This window comes from Pongo pygmaeus, chromosome 9 (genome assembly GCF_028885625.2).
Source record: "Pongo pygmaeus isolate AG05252 chromosome 9, NHGRI_mPonPyg2-v2.0_pri, whole genome shotgun sequence".
NCBI classification, from domain to species: domain Eukaryota; kingdom Metazoa; phylum Chordata; class Mammalia; order Primates; family Hominidae; genus Pongo; species Pongo pygmaeus.
The window spans coordinates 61,978,302-61,994,850 of record NC_072382.2 but is presented as its reverse complement, the minus strand read 5'-3'; the positions used below and the strand labels follow the sequence as shown (position 1 = coordinate 61,994,850).

Genomic DNA, 16,549 nt, shown 5'->3' with positions numbered 1-16,549 from the left:
ACACCTCCTCTGGAACCATCTGGGTTACGTGTCCCCTTATTTGTGCTCTGATATTCTGTGTTTGCCTTTATCAAAGTTGTATTACCCATGCTTTATTGTAATTGCCTGTTATGACCTATCTTCCATGCCTTCACACCCCACCCTCCAGACAGAACATCTCTAAGACAGGGATCAAGTCTGAGTCATCTCAGTGTCTCTATAACCTGGCACAGGTTTTGAAACTTTTTGTATGAAGGGCCAGATAGTAAATATTTTAGAGATTGTAGGCCAGACATCTTCAGCTGTAACTACTCAACTCTGCCGTTGTAGCATGAAAGTGGCCATAAACAATAGATAATACATAAAATATAAGACTTTATTGAAATAGAAACAGGCAACTGTAGCTTACTGATCCTTGGACTAGCACATAGTATAATCCCAGTAAATGTTCATTGAATGAATTAATAAAATATTATTATTGGAGGCCTCAGAGGAAATAGAAAATAATGTAATCAATTTTATAAGTGCAAGAGTTTTCCTGGGAATGGAAAAGTGGCACTTTCCTTGAGGCCCTAGGGAAGGAAAAAAAGACAGTGGAGTGAAGAAGACAGGATAATAGAAAACTGGGGGATTTCTGGCCTAAATGACAGACTTCCCCATGCATGGCTTTTGCCAGGAGGCCATTCTGGGATGGGATCCTGAAAACCAGAATGGTTTGGTCAGAGTGAGTTCCCAAGGCAGCCAAGAACAGAGAATGCCAAAGGACAAGTACAAGCTGTGTCCTGGGCAGCACCCAGGCGCAAACCCACAGAAGGCATGTTTTGCAGCCAAATTCAAAGTGTCAGAAACCAGGCAGTTCTGGAACTGCATCTAGCATGAAAATGACAAGGGCAAGAGGGATGTAAGATCCAAAACAACTTTTATGAATAGAACTGGCAGGTCCACAATACTTTTCTGTTGGTCACTGGCCGCATTGTGCATGGATGAGTCTGTAGATGGGTTAACCTTGGTCTTTTCAGAAGAGTTAAGTGACCAGGTCATCTACTAAGAAATAAAAGGAGGAGGGGAGCCTAGAACTTAGAGGCTGGAGGAGCTCTGTCATGTATAACTACTATAGCAGATTCCATAAGGGCCCAATCAGGGCCTAAAACAAAGATTTGCTGAAAGTACTATGGGTGAGGCTGAGGTTAGATAACAGAAGGTTGCAGCAATCTAATCACTAAGGTTGTAGGACATTCTGTAGAGAAGCATTATGAATGATTATCAAGGAAATAAATAGGTGGCTTGCTGCAGAATTGGGATTGGCAGGGGAATGCAGCCACTGGCCAGGAAATCCAGATAGTCACTGAACACCTGTTGTATTAGTCAGGGTTCTCCTAAGAAATAAAATCAATAGGGTATGTGGCGGGGCGGGGCGGTGGTGAAGAGATTTATAAGGATGTGGCTTACCTGAGTACAGAGGCTGAGAAGTCCCAAGATAATGCAGTTAGCAAGCTGGAGTCCTAGGGGAACCAATCGTATAGTTCCAGTCTCAGTATGAAGGCCTGGGAACCAGGATTGTTGATGGTTCAGTTCCAGTCCTAAGGCCAGTAGGCTGAAGACCCAGGAAGAGCCAGTGTTTTAGTTTAAGTCCAAAGGCAGGGGAAAAAAAGCAAGGTTCCAGCTTAAAGGCAGTTAGGCAGAAGGCATTTCCTCTTCCTCCAGGGAGAGTCAGCCTTTTATGTTCTATTCAGGTCTTCAGCTGACTAGATAGGGCCCACCCACAATAGGGAGGGCAGTCTGTTTTACTCTACCAATTCAAATATTCATCCAGAACACCCTCATAGACATAACTACTTTGATCAAATGTCTGCCCTCCTCATAGCCCAGTCAGGTTAACATATAAAATTAACCATCACTCTGCCATGTGCAGAACACCTGAGAATCTATCTACCATGCACCCTGTCTCCTTCAACACTAGACAAAATGTCAGACAGAGTTATCTGATTAGCACTGGCGTTTTAAGCATCATTGTGAACGCTGGTAATTTAGTACCAATGATGACAGCAGAAAGGATGTTAGGAAAGAGGTTACTACACATATACTCAAAATTATCTCCCTGGAGTAGCTTTTTAGACAAATGCACCTGGTTGGCCATCAGTATCTCAAACTTACATGTCTAATTATTTCTTCCTCCCAGCTTCCCCCCGCCTCTGGGCCTCATCTAAGCTATTGGGAATAAATAAATAAACCCAGATAGGCAACTTGAACTCTGCTGGAACCAGTGAGGGACATGCAAAATCAAAAAGCCATGTCCTTACCTGAAAGCCAAAAAGGATAGTGATAGTCTGCCACTTCCCCCTAGGTCTAAGTTTCCAGTGTTTCACCAAAGACTCCAGAGGCTCTGAGTTTTCCTTTAAGGCCACAAGCTTTAACCTCGTCTCCTTTTTCCCAGCCCTCCTGATACCTGAGTCTTTTCTCTCTCCTCCTCTATTTACTAGAGGATGTGGGACCCAAGTGTAAACTTTCTTGTGTCCCAGCTAACTGAGATCTGCTTAACCACCTCATTCTGCAGCCCTCAGATCACTGAGTCCCATTTAGATGATTCCTTGACTCCTTTTTTCAGATTCAGATCCTTGCATGTGACATTCCTGTCATCTCCATGCCCCTCCCCAATCACCCAATCAGATTCTCTTTGGTTAGCATGCCTTGCAGAAATGTGTCTGCATTTTCCCTGCTCTATTTAGGTTTAATTTTACTAGTTAATATTTATTGACCCTATTTTATGTGCCAGCCACTAGTCACTATTTCATGGACTTCAGCCTCAGAACAGCACTAGGAGGCTGATCATATTACTATCCCTATTTTACAGATGAAGAAACTGAGATTGAGAGTGACTAACTGATGTGTTTAATGTAGAAAGTTTCAGAACCAAGACTAGAATATACATAGATCTGACCTCCAAAAAAAAAAAAAAAAAAAAACCCAGCTTTAACTACTTTACAAAATGCCTCCCAAGGACTGTTCAGTCTTCTGTCTTATTGTCTCACACTCCTGGCCCCTTGTCCCCATTCCCCCTACCACTGCCCTAAGTCAGACCCTGCATGATTCATGAAGGGAATGTCAAAGGGCCTTCTATTTGGTCTCCTCACCTTCAGACCCTCTCCCTTCTCCATGCAGCAGAGAAGAGCTGGTCTTTGGCTCTTTGACTCAACTTTGAATCCCAGTGTCATAACTCGCCTGCCTCTGCATTCTTGGGTTAACTGAATGAGAATAGCATCTGTATTAACAGTTTTCTTTTTGAGTGTTTAATGAGATAACATAGGTCAAGACCTTGGCATTGCACCTGACGCATAGTAAAGGCTCGTGTATTAGTCCATTTTCACATGATATAAAGAACTACCTGAGACTCTAATTTAAAAAGAGGTATAATTGACTCACAGTTCCGAATGGCTGGGGAGGCCTCAGGAAACTTACAATGATGGCAGAAGATGAAAGACAAGCAAGCACCTTCTTCACAAGGTGGCAGGAGAGAGCAAGAGTAAAGGAGAAACTGCCACACACTTTTAAGCTATCATATATAATGAGAACTCACTCACTATCATGAGAACAGCATAAGGGATATCACCCCCATGATCCAATCACCTCTCACCACGTCCCTCCCTCGACACGTGGGAATTACAGCTTGAGATGAGATTTGGGTGGAGACACAGAGCCAAACCATATCATTCTGCCCCTGGACCCTCCAAAATCTCATGTCTTTCTCACATTTCAAAATGCAATCATGCCTTCCCAACAGTCCCCCAAAGTCTCAACTCATTCCAGCACTAACTCAAAAGTCCAAGTCCGAAGTCTCATCTGAGACAAGGGAAGTCCCTTCTGCCTATGAGCCTGTAAAATCAAAAGCAAATTAGTTACTTCCAAGGTAAAATGAGGATGCAGGCATTGGGTAGATGCTCCCATTCCAAATGGGAGAAATTGGCCAAAACAAAGGGGCTATATAGGCCCCATGCAAATCCAAAACCCAAGGCAGTCATTAAATCTTAAAGCTCCAAAATAATCTCCTTTGACTCTGTGTCTCATATCCAAGCCACATCGATGTAAGAGATGGGCTCCCAAGGCCTTGGGCAGCTCCACCCCTGAGGCTCTGCAGAGTACAGCCCCCGCGGATGCTTTCACAAACTGGTGTTGACTGCCCATAGCTTTTCCAGGTACATAGTGCAAGCTGTCAGTGAATCTACCATTCAGGGGTCTGAAGGATGATGACCCACTTCTCATACCTCCACTAGGCAGTGTCCCAGTGGGGACTCTGTGTGGTGAGTCTTCAGCCCCACATTTCCCCTCTGCATGGCCCTAGTAGAGGTTCTCCATGAGGGCTCTGCCCCTGCAGCAGGCTTCTGCCTGGGCATCCAGGCATTTCCATATATCCTCTGAAATCTAGGCAGAGGTCCCCAAACCTCAATTTTTGCCATCTGTGTACCCATAGACCCCCAACACCACGTAGAAGCCGCCAAGGCTTGGGGCTTGCACCCTCTAAAGCAATGCCTCGAACTGTACCTTGGCCCCTTTTAGCCACGGCTGGAGCTTGAGCAGCTGGGACAGAAGGCGCCATGTCCTGAGGCTGCACAGACCAGCAGGGCCCTGGGCCTGGCCCAGAAAACCATTTTCCCTCCTTGGTCTCCCAGCCTGTGATAGCAGGGGCTGCTGTGAAGATCTCTGAAATGCCCTTGGAGACATTTTCCCCATTGTCTTGACTATTAACATCTGTCTTTATACTTATGCAAATTTCTCTTGAATTTCTCCCCAGAAAATGTTTTTTTTTTTCCTACCACATAGGCTGCAAATTTTCCAAATTTTTATACTCTGCTTCCCTTTTAAACATAAGTTCCAATTTCAGACTATCTCTGTGAATGCATATGACTATATGCTTTTAGAATCAACCGGGTCAAATCTTAAATGCTTTGCTACTTAGAAATTTCTGCTGCTAGATACCATAAATCCTCTCTTTCAAGTTGAAAGTTCCACAGATCTCTAGAGCAGAAGAAAAATGCTGCCAGTCCCTTTGCTAAAGTGTACCAAGTGTAACGTTTACTCCAGTTCCCAATAAGTTTCTTATTTTTATCTGAGACCACTTCAACCTGGACTTCATTGTCCATATCACTATCAGAATTTTGGTCAAATTCACTCAACAAGTCTCTAGGAAGTTCCAAACTATCCCACATCTTCCTGTCTTCTTGTGAGCCCTCCAAACTGCTCCGACCTCTGCCTGTTACCTGCTTCCAAAGTTGCTTCCACATTTTCAGGTATCTTTATAGCAGTGCCCCACTTTGGGTACCGATTTTCTATATTAGTCCATTTTCACACTGCTATAAAGAACTACCCGAGACTTGGTAATTTATAAATAAAATAAGTTTAATTGACTAACAGTTCCACATGGCTGGGGAGGCCTCAGGAAACTTACAATCATGGCAGAAGGTGAAGGAGAAGCAGGCGCCTTCTTCGCAAGGCAGCAGGAGACAGCAAGAATGAAGGGGGTACTGCCACACACTTTCAAACTAACAGATCTCATGAGAACTCAGAACAGCATAAGGGAAACTGCTTTCATGACCCAGTCACCTCCCACCAGGTCTCTCCCTCGACACGTGGGAATTACAACTCGAGATGAAATTCAGGTAGGGACACAGAGCCAAACCATATCAGCTTAATACATGTTAACTATTGTTATGTCATTCTTCACAGGAGGAAACTTTGATCATGTTTCCCCCTTTTCCAATGCCATTTACCACCATGGACACTCAGCACCCACCACAACCTAGCCCTGAAATTCTTTTTCATCTAATTTCTTTGTTTCTAGAGTCCATCCAATCATCTCTTCTGTATCCTGACCTCACAGTGGGATGTAGGGAGATGATCATGTGTTCTGGAGTCAGGCAGACCTGGGCTTGAACCTCAGTTTTGCTCCTTCCTTGCTCTGTGAGCTCGGGCTGATTCCTTAAGCTCTCTGGGCTTCAGTTTCTTGATATGTAACGTGAGGATAAGGTTATAGTGAGGATTACACATAGGAGATCATCATCCTAACACCTGTTAGGTGTTTGAGCCTAGCATCTGTATTGTTCATTGAATCCCTGCTCCGACTAGCCTGCCAGTCCTGCGCCCGGCAAACTATCCTCTTTTCTATCTATTTCTTTACATCTCTAGGTGCCCTTCTTCCAACTGGAAAGTTTCCTTGCTCCACCAACTTCTTTTGGATTGGTGCTTCATATCTGTAATAATACTGAGAGCTTTGTTTTGTACAATTCTTTACAGCTTTCACAATTCTTTCGAAAACTATCTCAATTAATTTATACAACTCTGGGAGATTCTCCAGCTTGGAAATTATTATTTCTATTTTTTAAAGGGAAACCGAGGCTCTGAGAGATTGAATGACTGGTTTATGGTTATAAATGGGGCCCAGAGCCAGAGTCTTCTGGCTCCTCGTCACCATGCCTTTCTTCCCGCACCATTTTGCACCTGAGTGACTGCTGCTCACCTGACATCAATACCCTTTGTAATGCTGCAAATTGTTTTTCCATAGATGCCTGTCTTGTCCCCCGAGGGCAGCGACATAGTCTTATTCCTTCCCCCTGGCCAAGTGCCTTACAAATATCTGTTATGTGGTTGATGTCATTAAACGTGTTAAAAATTTAAATTAGGCCGGGCGCAGTGGCTCACGCCTGTAATCCCAACACTTTGGGAGGCCGAGGCGGGCAAATTACAAGGTCAGGAGTTTGAGACCAGCCTGGCCAACATGGTGAAACCCCGTCTCTACTAACAATACAAAAAATTAGCTGGGCATGGTGATGGATGCCTGTAATCCCAGCTACTAGGGAAGCTGAGGCAAGAGAATCGCTTGAACCTGGGAGGCAGAGGTTGCAGAGAGCTGAGATTGCGCCACTGCACTCTAGCCCAGGCAACAGTACGAGACTCCGTCTCAAAACAAAAAAAATTTGAATTAATATGTTATGTTGCCAGGCCATTGTAGGAAACTAACAGCTGTATTGGCTAGGAGGTTGAACTTGTGTAATTAAATTTTATTTAAGAGAGAGAACCATAAAGATAGGTCCCACGCTTGAGGTGCCTGTTTCTCTGCACTCGTGCCTTTGGACTTTGATTCCTTGGATCTGGGGAATTTGGAGTTTGCTGCTCCATCCTCTGTGCTCTGCATTCGTGTGCTATAAATAACCCTGACCACAGTGGATTGTAATTAATCCGCTTATCCATCTGTTTCCCCTGCCCCCAGACTGTGAGTCCCTTCAGGGCAACACCATATCCAGTCCTCCTCAGTGTCCAGGGCCCGCCACTGTGCTTGGCACATAATGGAAGTTACATGAATAAGCCAGAAAGCTCCATCTGGGTCCCTCCCCTAATCCCCTAGGATTGTACGTGTTCCCATTATCTTATCATACATATTTCTTGTCTCTTATACCGAATTAAAGGCAGGTTTCATGTTTTACTCAGTTTTGTAGCCTCCCTAACAACCATGAAAGGAAGAAACTATAATTATTGACTGTCTATTGTGTGCCAGTAGTGATTTCAATATATTATCTCACTTTTAAATAATTTAATTTAATTCTCATAGTAGGTTGATAAGGTAGGCATTAACATCCCTGAATTACAAACGAGGGAACTGAGATTCAGGGAAATAAAGTAATTGAATTTAACCAAGTTTACAAAGCCAGTAAGTGGTAATGCTAGGATTTCAGTCCCTGTCTGCTGGCTCTAAGACCAATGCCTTTCTTTTTTGTTGTTGCTTTTTGTTTTTTAACAGCAAATAGGATACTGCCTTAGCCTAGCAGGTGTCAGGAACTCTGCTGAACTAAGACTTGAATTTAATCACAGTGAATCAAATCTGTGCAAGCCTGTTCCCAACTATGTGAAGTGCATATACTGCTACCCTCCCATTTGATTGTTTGGATGAAATGCTTCTGGAAACATATACTGAGCACTAGCAACACACTAGGCACAGCACTAGGTATTGGGCTGAAGGCAGGCTCCCTCAAGAAACGTTCAGCCTAGTGAGATAACAGACTGTAACAGTGATAATAAATGTGATTTGTGCAATGGCAAGACAGAAGACAAAAGCTTAGGTTGGCCTGCAGTGGTGTTGAGGAACTTCTGAGTATTTTATAAAGGAGGAATGGGAGTTGGCTAAGCCAAACAAGAGGAGAGTACAGAGCAAATAGCATATGGTAATTCTGCACTAAGGTACAGAATTGCAGGCAAGACAGGCCTGGAACAAGGAGTATTTTGGTGGAGAAGGGCAAGGAGAGCAAGAGATTCTGAAGCTGGTCACTCTGTGTCTACGTCACAAACCTAAGGCCATTACTGGCTACCAGCCATTGCCCCTGCACAAGCGTACTTTGGCTTAGACGACAGCTAGGACTCTCTTCACCCAAGAAATGAGTTAGAGAAACAGCTGGCAGCATCTGTATCTGTCTACTCTAGGGATATGAGAGATGAAGGATAAACATGGGGTCCGCATTTTCCCGATGTGTAGGAAATAATAAACAAGCAATTGGGCAAACCCACATGGTGATGTCCTCTGCCTAGGGTGGGCTGTGGCTGCCCTCAGCAGGCCAGGAAGGTGCAGCCTGGCTTTACACCTATGTTCTTGATGTGCCCCTGGAGCAGAGGGCCATAGGGAAGCGATGTGAGCTGTAAACAGAACCAGGCCATGTTCAGAACCACTTTCTTTCTTTTTTTTTTTTTTTTTTTTTTTCTTCATTTTTCAAGAGTGTTTATTAAAATAGGCAGTAATGGGGTGAAGAGTTCTGCCCACTCTGGGCCACACGGTGGGAAACTGAAAATGTCAGTTGGGTTCACCCAGTTCAAGTTTTCCTCTTTGCTATGCCTGAAAATGTTATTTAATTTGAGACTTTGTTTAACCAACCAAAGAATGGCAGAGAATTGAGCCAACCGTGTAATGAACTAATTATATGTAACTTAGTCAATAATAAATTTATATGCATCTGTATTCATCACATGCAAAAAACAAATCCAGTAGGGTGCTGATATTATCAGTTCCTTCTTCCTCTAGGACTTAAATAAAATCCTCAAGTCAAGTTCTGTCTTGCTCTAGCCCAGATCTTTCTCTGTTTTCCCATGCTGTTGTGTTGTGCATTAATTCCCTCCCACATCCCACTGCAGCCACCATCCCATGTGATCTTCACCAAACCACTGTGGACTGGACACTTCCACATATTCAAACTGTCTATCCCATCCTTTAAATATAGCTAACCTGCCTGCCCCTTGTACTGAAATGTACATAAAAGTCAGCTGAAATCAACTATGTTTACTTCTAAGGCTGGTCCCCACACATTTCTTTTATCTTTTGCTCCTTGCTTACCTCTCCAGCTCTCCACTCCAACTGTGCTCTCTCCAATGCATTCTTCACACTGCTGTCTGGATGATTTATCTAAAATTCAAATGCAATTATATCACTCCTCTGCCAGAACCCTTCAGTGGTTTTCAGATCCTTTCAAATGACATCCAAACTCCTGAAGCATTTAGAGCAAGGCCATTCATGAGCCAGCTTCTTCCTACCTCCCTGGCATCGTCTCCTAACTTTCCCCTTGACAGTTTGTGACACAGCAATGCTGAATTAGTTATGACTCTCCAAACACACAATGTTATTTAATGTTTCTGAGTCTGGTCTATGGCTATACCACCCTGAATGCACCCAATCTTGTCTGATCTCGGAAGCTAAGCAGGGTTGGGCCTGGTTAGCACTTGGATGGGAGTCTGCCAGAACAGTCCTTTCTACTCTATTTTGCCTTACACATATGATCAGCCTTTAACATTCTCTCAACTATCCCCTTCTCTGAGACCTTCCTAGACAGAACGCATCTCTGGGCTGCCTCTGTGTCTTGTTCAACATCTGCTGTTGACCTGTCTGTACATTTCCAAGACCTATTTGCTTATAGGAACTCAGTCTTATCACTGAATGGCACAGGGCCTAAGACAGAATAGGTGCTTAGTCAGTGCTCTTTGAATCAATGTCCAATTACGCATCCTCCCCATCATTTAAGGGACTCGTGTTTCAGCCACAGCCATGCTGATAACTGCCTCCTGATTGGCTTTCCCAGGTCGGGCCAATCACTGGTCTGCGATCATCGGAGGATCCCACTCCAAGAATTATGTACTGTGGGAATATGGAGGATATGCCAGCGAAGGCGTCAAACAAGTTGCAGAATTGGGCTCACCCGTGAAAATGGAGGAAGAAATTCGACAACAGGTAAGACAAAAAAATCACAGAATGACCAAATAACAGAAATGCAGTCAAAGCACTCCTTAGATATCTTTCCCAGGGGCTTGAAATTTGCAGTACAATGTGATGGAAGAAAATCTATTTGCTGAGTTTGGGGGTTTTATGTTAAGTAGAGGACAGACAGAGGCACATATATCCATTTTGTTGTCTCAGATTGTCCCTGACTGCATTCATGTTTTCTTCAGCCTGTGCTAAATGCTGCTGCTGTGGCCACATTGTTGGGATGCCTTGTCTCTAGTCTCCTGAGAGTCAAAGCCGTGAATTAAGGTTTTCTTACTGTGATCTTTGAGAGGGTCAGAGGAGTAATAGTCAAGCTGTCCAGCCAAATCCCCAAAATAAATGTTTGTGTATTGGCACGTGCTTTTTGCAACTATGTCTTGAGGTACTTGATAAATTAGTCGTTCGTTCATCATAATCATTATGGACTGAGGCATCTTCTGTGTCCTATGTTGTATGGGCCCAGGAGCAGTCCCATTATCTAGGCCTTCACTGATACCTCTGTGAGATAAGGGAGAAAAAGTCCATAATTCTTGTCAATTCATTTGACTGACAGTGCCATCATCCTTCATCAAAAGCCTAATCAGGTTGACACCAGAGAGAGGCTAATGAGAGAACCTTGGAAGAAGAGCCGCGTGGCTCAGTGGTGGTTTGCTGCAAGATGGGGCAGTGCAGCTTTAGCCATCACTACCCACAAAAGCCCATCCAGCCTGAGAGAGCACATGGCAGCATGTCCCACTGCCCACCAAGTGCTCTGGAGGAAGTAAGGAAAGAGCAAAGCATGCTTGGGATGTGATCATTTTACAACACAGGTCACTGAGAGGCTGTTGCCTTCCCTATGCTCCTGTCCCACATCTCCTGAGACAATGCAGGAGGCTAAGGAAACACCAGGGACCCCATCTCACAGTGTGCATGTGCCCAGAGGCCTGAGCAGCACAGCAGGGCAAGCACAGCTGAGGCCCGCAGTGCTCCCTACCATCTGGACTCCAGGCTGCCCACGAACCCTAAATTGGATGCAACAAAGGTCACTCTGACTCCTGCTATAAATCCCCTGAGGAATCAGTTTGGACTAGAGTCAAAAAATGCCCCAGAATGAGCTTATGTTTCTTATTAATTTGATTTGAAGTCTTTCCTCCTTTCTTGGAAAAAAAGATGTTTGACCAGATGTTTTAAGAGTGCATGCTATTCATCCAAGATGAGCTATCTAACTATGCTCTGTTTCTCTGACTCTGGCTGCCATGCCTCATAATTGGCATCACTCCTTCAGACTATGGCAAAGTCATGCAGGGCTCCATATTGGTGCTAGTCTGTCTGGCCTATCATGGGGGAACCATTGTTTGGGATCCTGGAGGTCCACATTCCCAGTTCTCAGGTATGGAATTACGCCTCCCTGATTTGTCAAGCTCCATGGTGTGGAATCTTGACAACCTTTTGTTACAAATAGTAGTTGAAATACTAAAGTTTGCCAGTTAATTACATCAGGGTCAAGGGCATCTTCATAATAATGTCAGTCTCACTTGTTGGCTTTCTTGAGAGGTTTCTGGAAAAGAAAGAATCCCACAGGAATCATACATAACTGGAACTATATTGTGCTGGTGAACATTATCTGACATGTGTCATAGCAATAAAAAGATTGAAAACTCATGGATGGGATCCCCCACCACCACCACTGCCAGCCTCAGAATGTCCCTCTTAGGAAAAAGTTGTTTGGTATGTTCTTAATCAGCGTGCCTGTGATTGGCTTGTATTACCACACAGGCAATGTCTGTCTGCCTATCCTAGCTGGCTAGTGTTTCAGACATACAGTCGTAATAATAAGTTTAATTATGGGTACCACACATGGGAATGAGCAAGTCTCAGTGCCTGTCACCACCTTTCAGGCCCCCTGGGTGCTGGATATCTACTTTTAGCCCCCCTCACATCTAGGCTGAGAGGATGCTATTATTATCCCAGTTTTACAGATAAGGAAACCAAGGTATGGTCAACCGCAGAGAATACCAGGACTTAAACCTAAGTCTGTCTGGCTCCAAAGCCCAGACAGTACTAGATGAATAATCTGCTCCATGTAAGCCTGGGGCCACTTGTTCAATACTTGTTGAGAATCTCAAGATGGCAATACCGTGAATTTCATAGCATGGGGTCCTGTGAGATTGCACGGGTCACCTGCCCATGAAGCTAGGCCTACCTTTATACTTTCCCTGTCCCACACAGCTGCCCCACAGAGAAACTCTGAATCTGGCCTCTGCTAACAGTGCCTCAGGTTCCCTAGCTCCTGGGGAAGTCAGTTGGATAGGGTGATTTCAGGATTCCAAATAACTCGTCTTTCTAAATATTGTTCTCCACAAGCACACAATTGATTATATTTTTTTGTAAGTCAGGTAAGAAATAACATTAAAAGAAGCAAGAATATGAATCCTCCTAGAATACAAAAGTGTCCTCTGAATAACCAGAAATTTGTTTGAAAACATCTGCAAACTAACACAGTGTTCTCAGGTTTTAATACTTTATATCCTACCAATCACTCTGTCAAAGAACCTGAGTCCAGCCATGATGAAAATAAAAAGCCCTCTTTTCTCAAGAAAGACATTTATATGCTTACCAGCATTCTCTTATTATAAACTTACAGCTCACTGCAAGTTTCAAGGGCATGAAGAATCACAATAGATATTGTTGGAGGTAAATTTTATGCTAATGGATTTTAAGCACAAATGAACAAAAATACTAATCCCATTAATAGTGGAAGTTATAGTAATACTGTTGCATATAAATTTTAATGTACTATAACTGCAAAACACCAAGAAAATTAATGAAAAATTACAGCAGAATTATTGGCAGTAGTGACACTAGTGGCTGCGGCTGGGGAAGGCCACAATGCTCACCCCTTCGTGGAAGGACACAGGCAAATGTGTCCTGGTGGCCAGGACACCTGGGGACTGGGAATTAGAAATACTGAGCTATGGCTAGCCTGGCAGGTCACAAATGGGTAATCCAAGGCAGGCGGGGCCTGTAGGAAATGGTAGATCACACTTGTAGGTTGGTGTGGGAGTGGAAAGTGAGCTTATGAATACTCGTTATGAAAACACTTCATCCCACTAAGACCATTTCTACTTCAGTAAGCCCATATTTCTGGCATGTTTACTAAGTGTCTGGTTCTCTGCTGGATGCTGGCCCAAAGATGATGCCCCTTTCACTCAGTTATTCAGGCTACAATCCTTGATCTCTCCACACCCAAACTTGTGCCTTCTCTTTTAAATTCATCCAGTTCAATCGGCCCTCGTCACCACCTCCTTCCACTTATCTCTTGCCTAAATTGCTGCACTAGCCTCTTGATGTCCCTGCCTCTGATTCTCCTCCTATTGCCCACGCTGCCCCAGGGCCATCTTTATAAAAAACAAATCAGATCATGCCACTCCCCCACTTAAAATGTTTAATAGCTTCTCCTTGACCCTAAGATAAAGTCCAAATTCCTTATCATAGCCTGAATACCCTCTATGTCCTGGCCTTGTCTTACCTCTCCAATTTTATTTCTTGCTGCAACTCTAAGATTTGGGCATACAGAACCTCTTTCAGTCTGCGCAAAAGGTCCATGCACTTCTTGCCTCTGGACCTTCTCTCAGCCAGGACATCTTCCAGCAGCCTTCTAACTGGTGAACTCCTATTCATCCCTCAGGACTTAGCTTAGATGTTGCTTCTTCCAGGAGGCTTTCCCTGATTCTGTACTAAATTGATCTTGCCAGGTGCTCTCCCAGCACTTTGTACTTCTCCTATTGTTAGCATCATCACACTTACGTATTTGTTTGATGTCTCTCCCTCACTAAACAACAAGGTTTAAAGCTGCCCTTCCCACTATTATATCCCCTGAGCTTGGCATAGTATTGGATGCTTCCTAAATGTTTCTTGAATATATAGTTTGTTCATTCAATAACTTTATAAATATTTATTGAACTTATTAGTTTATTCATTTGGTAATTTTACTGAACACCTACTATATGCTAGGCACTGGAGATGCAGCAGTAATCAAGCAAACTCCTTTCCTTCATGAGCCTACATCCTAACAGTGGAGAAAAGGAAAACATGTAAAATATATAAATATATATTTAAGTGAAAAGAAACCAACAAGGGTGGTGGTGACATAAAGAGGATTAGGAGTAGGGAGGGGCCTGTTTTAGATAAACTGGTCAGGGAAAGTCTCCCTAACAAGTGACCATGAAGCAGAAACCCAAAAGTCAAGTGTAGGGGAAAATCATTTCAGATGGTAACAACAGCACGTGCAACGGGCCTGTGGGAGAACATACCTTATTGTGCTTAGAACTAAAAAAAGACTAGTGTGATACAAGGATAGTGAGGGGATTGTGGCACGAAAGGAGGCTGGAGAGTTGAATGCAGGACCACTTTGTCTCTACTCAGACGAAATTCACAGACAAAGTGGGAGAGGCACATACATGACTATTTCCATGTAAGGTACTTATTTCCTTAGGGGAATCTGTGCATCCGTCGGGGAAATGTGGACACACATTTGGGCAGGGCTTTGTTGGGTTTCCTCTCTGCTGGAGTTCTCCCTTTCTAATCCACATCTGCTTCTTTCCACTATTCTAGTCCTTCATTAGGGCTACTTTTATCTCTTCAATAATTTTAAATATGTCTAATTGTCTCTTTCAGATTATTCTATTTTCTCATAATCTTAGAGACTACTTTTCCTTTTCATTGAACCTGCTCTCTCAGTGACATTAGTCTCTTCTTTGGGTTTAAATTATTTGATCATCATTAGTGGTACTTGTTTTGTTTTTCTGAGATGGAGTTTCTCTCTTGTCACCCAGGCTGGAGTGCAGTGGTGCAATCTTATCTCACTGCAACCTCCGCCTCCTGGGTTCAAGCGATTCTCCTGCCTCAGCCTCCTGAGTAGCTGGGATTACAGGCGCCTGCCATCATGCCCAGCTAATTTTTGTATTTTTAGTAGAGACGGGGTTTTACCATGTTGGTCAGGCTGGTCTCGAACTCCTGACCTCAGGTGATCCACTGGCCTTGGCCTCCCAAAGTGCTGGAATTACAGGCATGAGCCACCACACTCAGCCTCAGCAGTTTTTTTTCTTTTTCTTTTTTTCCTGTTGGAGGAAAAAAGGTTCAAGTGATGGTGTCTTTCCAGTGACTTTGTATTTTCTTCCCCTGGTCCCACCCAAGTTTTTGTGTCCTTTCTCAGATTGGAATTGCCCACTGCACAGCTAGTATACATCTGGACCCTGCATTAACACATGAGAGCAATTGGGAGTTCCATTTCTTGGAGATGTCTCAGGCAGAAGCAAGCTTCCTTGCCATGTTCCCGAATGCTTGATGGAGGGTTTTCTCATGCCCTATTCACAAACAGGGCAGCCCTTTAAAACATCCAACTGTATGCAGGCGTGCCCCCCCCCCCATGCCCCACTTCTCACTGGCTCAAGATTTCCCCTTCTCTCCATGCGTGGGCTTCTAAACCCCTGCCTCCAGCTCCTGGGACCTGTATTCCAGTCCAGGGCCCCAACAGCTCACCACGCACTAGCTCCTGGTTACTGTTCTGAGTTAGACTTTCCTCCCCATTTCTGGCATCTGGGCAGTTTTTCTAAACTCATTTACATATTTTTGTAATGTGTTTTGTTATATTTGTCCAGCATTTCTATCTGTTTGTAGAAGGAGAGAGAACTTTTTGTGTCAGTTCAGTTTTCCACATTTTCAGGTATCCAACTAATATCTGTAGCACCTAACAAATACCTGAATTGATGACAAGCAAGCCATGAATGGTTCTTGCATAAAACTCTAAGCTTTGAAGAGCCACCCATTTATTAAAAATCCATTAGAAAAATCATTCAAACTTTTATATTTCTGTGGATTCAAGGCTTTCCTGACCATAAGAGGTCAGATAATGGTGGACCCTAATACAGGCATTGATTATTTCACCTTCAGGAGACCTTGCTTTGGAGGATGACTTGAACCAGCCCACAGGATTATCACACCGCCTGTGGCATGAGAAGCAATAGACAAGCAGATGTTCTTTTTCTTTAAAGTTGAAACAGTTTATATGGCTCCAGGAACTGGAAGAAAAGGTTTGAGAATTTTCTTTTCTCATCTCCTTTAAATCATTGGAGATGACATATGTCTACTAAACTATTGTTTTTTTCTGATTTTTGATTTTCTAAATTTTTAATCACTTTTCTTTAATTAAAACCATGGCCTGACTTCGAGTGTTTTCTATGATTCATGACATGCTGCCTCATCCGGTTTGGAAAAACCACACATAAACACACACACACCCCACCA

General features: G+C 43.6%; 1 protein-coding gene across 1 annotated transcript in view; it reads left to right on the top strand.

Moving 5' to 3' along the window:
- Positions 1 to 16,549, top strand: part of SPON1 (spondin 1) — a 312,814-nt gene that overhangs the window by 172,140 nt on the left and 124,125 nt on the right. The window contains exon 6 of the mRNA XM_054440180.1: positions 10,083 to 10,231. Within this exon, the coding sequence (XP_054296155.1) occupies positions 10,083 to 10,231 (149 nt within the window). The remainder of the gene's footprint in view (positions 1 to 10,082; positions 10,232 to 16,549) is intronic.